The following is an 8,332-nucleotide window of genomic DNA, read 5'->3' as shown; positions in this document are numbered from 1 at the left end:
ATCTTCACACAACAGTACCTTTACTCAAATTCAAAGTTTAATAATGAATCCCTCTCCTTTAAGAAAAAGAAACCTAAAAAATAAAAAAAAATAAAAATCGTAACCGACCATAAAAAATAAGATAAAAAAAATCAGGTGGCCGGAGTAAATCCATAACACAAGAACAACAACAACTTATATAAATAAAACCTACGTAAAATAACGTTAAATAAAAAAAAAAAAAACATGGTACCAGTTTGAGCGGCGATCCGTTAGCCTCGCCTTTCTCTCAATCTCACGAGAAAGAGAAATCTTAGAAGTCAACAACCTCGTCATTAATGCACGATCCTCTTCCCTTTCTTTTCACTCCTCGTCGTCACCTCCACCACCATGTGAATATCTAGCGATATCTCTGCTTCTTAGAAACGTTATTATTGTCATGGATCTTCTTCTTCAAATTACGAGCTTATTTAACGTGTGAAAGAGCTTCTTCGGTGTGATTTTTTGTAGAGTGAAAAAGAAAATAATAAAGGGTTTTGTAAGACAATGGAGAAGAAGAAGTATCCCATTGGATCCGAGAATTATCTTCTTTACGAAGAGGTTGGTCAAGGTGTTAGTGCTTCTGTTCATCGTGCCTTGTGTGTTCCTTTTGATGAGATTGTCGCCATCAAGATTCTTGACTTTGAACGCGATAACGCTGATCTGGTAAAGAATTTTTTTTCCTTTCTTTCTTTTGTTCTTGAATATTGTTTTCTCGTGATCATATTGTATTTTTTTTGTTAGTTGTAATTGATTAAGATTGGATTTTTATATTCAAATTTCGTTGTCAATATCATAGCTAGACTGAAACCTTGTGTGTGTGCGTGTCTTGTTCTGCAGATACCTTAAAGCTTGCAAATATTAAAAATAAAAAAATGATGCACTAGAAAATTGTGGGCTATCGCATTATGGGATCAAGGAATAAAATTTAATTTTTTCATGTTGGATTTTAATTGCACAGTATGATTTTGTAGATTTTTTTTTATAAAAAAAAGTATGATTCCATTTTTGTTTTGAAGTTTAATACTTGCAACAAGGCAATAGTTGTGTTTTTTAATGTTAATTTTGGTTTATATGTACTGCTGTTCTGACAGAGTAATATTTCACGGGAAGTGCAAACAATGATCTTGGTGGACCATCCTAATGTTCTGAAATCACAGTGCTCCTTTGTCAGTGATCATAATTTGTGGGTTGTTATGCCATTTATGGCTGGGGGTTCTTGTCTTCACATATTGAAGGCTGCTTATCCTGATGGTTTTGAGGAGTTGGTGATAGCAACAATACTACGTGAGGTATTGAAGGGAATAGAGTATCTTCATCAACAGGGCCACATACATCGCGATGTTAAAGTAGGTAATCCTGTCTTTAGACTTCTTAGTCCTTCTGATCGAACTTTCATTAGCTCTAAACGATCTTTATCGCCTAATTATATATCTAATTACCTCAAGAAATGGGACTTATTTGTATGTGTTATTGTTTCAATTTCTAATGTTTATAGAATCTGTGTTATCTTGGCACTATCTTACATGCTTGTATGCTTTGTTATTTTATGCTGTACCAAATAATCATTCAACTCCCTAGTTAGAACCTGTGTTGGTTTCTGGAATTAATGTTAGTTTCTTAATTACACAGCTATAAGTCATTTATTTTAGTTCTCTAATTGAGATTATGTTATGTTTTTTGAAGGCTGGTAATATTCTCGTTGATGGACGTGGCGCAGTCAAGTTGGGAGATTTTGGTGTTTCTGCTTGCCTTTTTGATTCAGGAGACAGGCAACGGATGAGGAATACATTTGTTGGGACGCCTTGCTGGTATGATTTTAAGAATTCTAATAAATATTTTAAATTCTTAATTTTGTTTTCGACCCCCTTATTGTATGTTACAGTAAATAAAAGCTAGCCTTAATATTCATATAATTATCAAGGCTTAAAGTATGTTTAATGGAGTCTACTGTAGAAATATTTCACTATGTCAGGAACCTTTTTAAATGATATCGAGAAATTTCATAGAATTCAAACTGTTGGACGAAATGATAAAGGAATACTCCAAAACATATCTACAAAAGTTTTGTATTGGATTGATCACGATTCACAATGAAGATCATACCTATACGATTTTGACAAATACAATCCATTTTGTTATCTTAGAAAAATATTATGTATTTATTAGAGGGCCTATCTTGAAATGAATAAAATAAAGTCTTCAGGTGACAGATAATTGCAAGGAGATAAGAAACAATGGTGTGAATACGGCAATAGTACCTGTGCCTTATACCCCTGTCTTTTGTTTTTCAGGATGGCACCTGAGGTCATGGAGCAGCTTCATGGATATGATTTCAAGTAAGTCCACTCTCTTTTCAAGAGTTTCTCCTCCTCATAAGGTTTCGATATCATGGAATTGATGTTTTGCTGAAAATTTTCCCACAGGGCTGACATCTGGTCCTTCGGGATAACTGCTTTGGAGCTTGCGCATGGGCATGCTCCTTTCTCAAAATATCCTCCAATGAAGGTGCCTAGACTGTACTAAAATTATAAGTAACATATTTTGTAGAACACCATGAATTTTATCTCAGTCTGAATTAAATTTTCTCTTGTAAAGGTGCTGCTTATGACCTTGCAAAATGCACCCCCAGGCCTGGATTTAGAAAGGGATAAGAAGTTCTCTAAGGTATGCTTTTAACAAACTAACTAGCAGAGTTTCATACTAAAAAAGGAATGAAAACTAGCAGAGTAATACCGTTTGGTTCAAGCTAGTTGCCTGATATGTCTTTTGTTCAATCTCCCCAGTCTTTTAAGCAGATGATTGCTAGTTGTTTGGTAAAAGATCCTTTGAAACGACCTTCTGCAAATAAGTTGTTAAAGCATTCCTTTTTCAAGCAAGCAAGGTCGAATGACTATATCGTACGGACATTATTGGATGGATTGCCCGATCTTGGTGATCGTATCAAGGATTTGAAGGTTAGTGAGTTAAGTTTTAAGGACATTACTGCAACAATAAACAGCCTCATTTTCTATTCTGACTTGCATTGTGAACTTAAAAATTGCCTTAATTTGAAATGCAGAGAAAGGAAGAAGACATGCTTGCTCAAAAGAAGATGCCCGATGGGGAAATGGAGGAACTATCACAGGTTTGAATGTTTTGTTGTCTAAAGCAGATGTTAATTTGATTTCTAGTAAAACTACAATATTTTTCTATCTGATTTTTTTCCCTTCTAAATTGTATGTTGTTTTATTATGCTTCTTTGAAATTGTAGCAGTGTATTTCTTACATTTCAAGTGTAGATTTCCTTTTGCATATTTTTCCAATATTCAAATGCATTTTTGTGTTCCATTATCAATCATCACAATTTTCTAATAACATAAACTGAAAGGATGGCTATCCTATAAAGTAACGGAGCTTTCCAAGTTCTCGACCATCTTGAGTACTCTTAGAGTTTTCTTCAGCTTTTCAAGTTTAAGATTTGTTAAGTTAGTTTTTTTTTTATCAAATAACATGATATTGGGTATGGCTGTTGATTTCTGTCATGTATTTAGATTTCGCATGCCTATTAATTACTATTTGTTTACAGTATCAGTTTTGTGGTGTTAAGTTGTAGTCTGTCATTAGTGTTATGGCTGCAAGCTGATCTTAACAAGTCTATTATAGTTTTGTTCATGGATATTATAATCTACATCCAAGGATGTATTTGTTTCACTTATATACTGCTCTTTTATTTGCAGATATCTCATTATGCTTTAGTAATATCTTGCTTGTAATCCTATGTAGAATGAATACAAACGGGGAATTAGCGGTTGGAACTTCAACCTTGAAGATGTGAAGGCTCAGGCTTCCTTGGTACCGCAATGGCTGATTCCGTCTCAGTTAAAATCAACTTGGTAACAGTGGTTAGGATTCCCTGTCTCACGCCCTCTTTTTTTTTTTTTTTGGCTTCAGATACCAGATGCTGAGGACCATACGACTGATAGTAATCCGGGAGGAAGCTCGAATTCTTTGTCTACACTTGATGCAGTTGAAAAGCAATCAGAACCTCGGAATTCTTCCCTAGGACAAGTCACAGAAATGATGGTATTTTGATATCTGGTTCTTGCACAGCTTGTAGAGAGATAGGTGCTTCAATTTTCATCTTCTCATTTACTTAGTTTCTTTGGTTTTAATGCTCATATATTTGACAGGAGGATAAAGACATGCAAAATCGAGCTGCACCACTTCCATCAGTCAACTCTGCAATAAATATTACGAAGTGTGTCCCTAACCTATGCTTTTTTCTTTATTTATTTGTTTAGCCACTTATAAGAAGTAATCAGTGAGCAGCAGTGCTTCTGCATGGAAAAGCTAATGCTTAGCGTTGTCTTTAAATAAAACTCAACCCAATACCAAAGTGCTTGTGTTTATATTTCTCTGTGAATGCTGTAAAATTTATATCTTTAATTGTCAGAGAATTCGTTAGCTATACATTGACTGAACTCTAATAAGAATCTTATGATTTGTTTTCAGAGTTAGAAGTGTAAAATCCGATGATGACTCAATCAATGCAAGTCCATGCCATGAAAGGCATGTTTCGCAAAATTCTTCACCTTTTCCAGATCGTGTTGAAGGAAATGCAACTGAAAGGCCAGCTTCTGATATCAACGGAAAACCTAGGTTTGACAGCTGATCCTGTGTATTAATTCGAACTTGGAATGGTTTAATTCTTAGAACATATAAACTGTCTACCATCCTAATAGTTTTACTGTCTTGTTTCATTTTATCATTGAGTGTATTCTACATTCTTGGCATCCCATATACTCTAATATGTGACTGAATATTCTTTTTCTCATATGAAAATTTATTTTAACATCCTTTGGCATTTTCTTACCAAGATTTTCGGAATCCATACAGTGACAAGTTGCAAAATCAACCACCAAATAATTCAAATATCAACGGAGCAATAATTAATCAAGATGGAGATGATGTACCTTCTGAAAATCCTTCAAAGCCATTTAAGTCATCAGGCAAGTGCTTAAATTCTTGTCATTGTTGTAGCATTTCTTTTTCATGTGCAAAGAATTCCCAGTTTCTCATTGATTGGTACATGATGGCTTTGCTGTCTTATAGTTTCTTCTTTCTTCTTGCATTTTCTTCTAATAGGGAAACAAGTTCCCAATTTTGCTTTAATTACTGTATCATACCTTCTCTCTCTCTCTCTCTCTCTCTCTCTCTCTTATGAGGAGATTTCACTTACCCGTATATTCAAAGAGCTGTTTGAAGGGGCAAGCAGTGAGGAACTAGATGAAAAGGCAAAGCCTCCAGTTGTTCAGCAAAGAGGACGATTCAAAGTTACTTCAGAGAATGTTGATATAGAAAAGGTGACTAAATTTCAGTATTGATGTCCCTTCTTTTATTCAGATGGGATATAACTCGACTTTCCTTTTCAGGCGGTCTCACCTCTGGTTCTGCAGAAGAGTCACAGCATGCAGGTTCGTAATTTTGAGGTCAGCACATTTGTGCCATTGTACATCTTATTATCCTTTGATCTTTTCTAGTTTACATTTTATTGTTTTCCTAAATTTTTTTTTAAAAAAATAGCATGTGAATAAGCTAAAAATCAATGGAGATAAATTAACTTCTACGAAGATTGATATGGTAAACTTAGTAGAAAGGTGATAAGTAGAACCATAACTCCCAAAGGCCGCTTTAAATTAACTCTAAAAAATTTAAGAAACGGTAAATCAATTCTACAGAATCTCAAGCAAATTGTTAGAGAATAGCTTTTATATATGATCTTTTGACATGGTATTCTCTGAGACTAGACACCACCTTTTTATTCATACTCAGAAGTCGAAACCTAAGTCAAAACCATTTAGGTTTTCTACTTCTACATGTACTTACAAAATAGTCAGACATGTCATTGCGTATTTATGATTTTTTGAAGAGTTTTGGAGAGTCAGGTATGTGAAATATGTGTTGTGCACAACTGATACAACGTAGTATTCCTTCAACAGGGCTTGTTCGATAACAATTGTAGGAGCAGAATGTTGCACACTTCTAATGTTTTTTCAGTTTATTACTGGGATAGAGCAAAGCCATGGCCTAAAACAATTCTCAGGTCTTAAGTTAGATGATCTTGACTAAAGATGTAAGACAATTTATCCATTCAGATGAAATAAAATCCCAATTTGATTAGATATCACCTAAATTTTTAGCTTCTCAACAAGTAATAGTTTAAGCATTTAGTGGTCCTTTTTCATTTTTTCTTCACAGTTTTTGGGATGAACTAGTTAACTGTCCTTCAGACTTTTTTTGTAGCACAAAGTGTTTATTCATCACATATCAAAATATTATATTAAAGTTGCAGTTTAATGTCACGAGTTTAATTTTCTTTTTCAATATTTAACATTAAAGCATATATGTGATTTTTTTTTAAATATAATTATGATTGTGTTGGATTTTTAACTTATGGAGTGATACGTAAATTCTTATGAAAAAATAAGAACAATCCATAACTTTAATAGTGATTCCTTCAGGTACTCATAGAAAAGGCCACAAACAGAGGCTTTGAGGGGCACTGGACTTAGTGCACTCTTACTAAGCTAGTGGCAAAGAAATTTAGTTCCTTTCAGGTTTTTTTTTTTTATCTGGTTAGGCCGAGAGGGAACAAAGTTTCTTTCTAACCTTTTGATAATTAGTACTCGTTTTCCCATCAATTTTGAGTTTTATGTGTCAAAATCTTCTTTTATACATTGTCTAGTCTTCCAGCTATTGACTGTCAGCTTTTTCTGAAGATTGATTCCCTATATATTGAAATGCTGAACTGGAGCCTTTTATATCACGGTTAATTTACGAGGAAAATTCTCCCCAGAGGGCAGGTTTTTGGCCAGTTAGTGCATATGGAATCTCTGAATAGAATATAGTTCCTGTTACTCAGGTTTCTTATGATCGAAGCTGTATAGTACCTTCCCATTCTCATGAAAATGTTATGGGTTATGTAGGTGCTCACCCAACATCCAGGAACGCCTTCGCCATCACCATCAGAAACCATACCATCAACTGTTTTGGATCATTCTGTGTTTCCACTATTGCTTTCTCTTCTACAGACAAATATTACTCAAAGGGTATGCATTATAGAGTATAGTTTCATATTTTTCCATCGTATGTAATCAAAATTTCTGCATTTGTTGACTCTTTTCCCCCCTCGACAGGATGGTATTCTGCATCTAATGAGGCAACTTTATGGAGGTGACACTGCAGGTGCAGCAATTACTTGCCTTTGGAATAAGCTATTTTTCTTTAATCTGTTCGGTTACCTTACTTGAATGTGTTTTGTTTTCTTAGGCAACCGCACAACTGATGGGGGATGGGCAACGGCGCAAGGTGGATCTACAGAGAAATCTTTGGTATGTAACTCTAGTGTTGATTACTTTCAAAGGCCAGGGATGATTTTCAGTTACATTAATTTTCTGAACTAGATTGTATTTTATTCCTGAAGCTAAGGAATTTTTGTGTGGAATTTGCAGATAGAAGCAGCTCATGATAGGGAGAAGGAATTGCTTCATGAAATAACCGAGTTGCAATGGAGGTAATTGTAATGCCATGCAGATGAATTTACATCATGTAGTTTATCTTCACATTTGTATAAAAAATAACATCAAGTATTCGTTAAAATCTTCTTCTGTAAATATAGGCTTATACGAACACAAGAAGAGCTCCAAAAGTATAAAACAGAAAATGCTCAGGTTGGCATTTGATATCCCCTTGACCACCCTTAGTTGGCCTTTTTGGTCATGGAATAGGCTAACAAAAGGATTTCAGGTATGATTTCTTTATCCAAATGGGAGCTTGATGGATGCAGAACAAATTCGAAAAACCTTACTAGCTACACCGGCGAAGCTCACAGAGGAGACAGTCCCTAGATTGATCATATTTTGACACAGAAGAGAACTAATTGTTGGTAGCTCGTTATTATTTTTGGATTACAGATTTGTTTCAGCATGTAATATTTTACCCCACATGTGCAGATTCACCATTGATGGAATCTCAAATGTAAACAAGAAAAGGTTTCTATTTATAATCAACTTGCTAGTGTAAATACTCCTTTTACAGCTTAGTAGTTGGTGCTGTACATTCACCTATGTGACCGAATGTATTTCTTTGCCAAATCTGAATTGAGCTTTCCAATTTTGGATAGTATGATTTTAATGTACGCAAATTTTTTGCAATTTTGTGTCATAGTTCTGCTTTCTTTGAACTTTTGAAGAGAAATCGACAGAATTAAGAGCTTCTCAAATGCTTTTGTATTGTGCTCGTATGAACCTTTCTTTGACACCCCTTCCAAAAT

General features: G+C 34.6%; 1 protein-coding gene across 3 annotated transcripts; it reads left to right on the top strand.

Annotated features, from left to right (window-relative positions):
- The first annotated feature begins 217 nt into the window (after positions 1–217).
- Positions 218–8,083, top strand: LOC7455779 (serine/threonine-protein kinase BLUS1). 3 transcript variants are annotated; one of them, XM_052452734.1, is made up of 21 exons: positions 218–684; positions 1,113–1,367; positions 1,705–1,829; positions 2,313–2,357; positions 2,445–2,526; positions 2,617–2,685; positions 2,805–2,975; positions 3,080–3,145; positions 3,784–3,852; positions 3,952–4,083; positions 4,191–4,258; positions 4,513–4,659; positions 4,897–5,009; positions 5,266–5,363; positions 5,433–5,474; positions 6,987–7,109; positions 7,197–7,245; positions 7,330–7,391; positions 7,512–7,573; positions 7,679–7,730; positions 7,807–8,083. In XM_052452734.1, the coding sequence occupies exons 1-21, from the start codon at positions 526–528 to the stop codon at positions 7,810–7,812; spliced, it is 1,995 nt and encodes a 664-aa protein (XP_052308694.1). In that variant the 5' UTR covers positions 218–525; the 3' UTR covers positions 7,813–8,083. The 3 variants fall into 3 exon arrangements, with proteins under 3 accessions (XP_052308694.1, XP_024467284.2, XP_024467293.2); XM_024611516.2 differs by having other exon boundaries at positions 5,433–5,489; positions 7,847–8,083; XM_024611525.2 differs by having other exon boundaries at positions 5,254–5,363; positions 5,433–5,489.
- Positions 8,084–8,332: the final 249 nt, after the last annotated feature.

This window comes from Populus trichocarpa, chromosome 1, assembly GCF_000002775.5.
Source record: "Populus trichocarpa isolate Nisqually-1 chromosome 1, P.trichocarpa_v4.1, whole genome shotgun sequence".
Lineage (NCBI taxonomy): Eukaryota > Viridiplantae > Streptophyta > Magnoliopsida > Malpighiales > Salicaceae > Populus > Populus trichocarpa.
This window is presented reverse-complemented; position numbering and strand designations above follow the sequence as displayed.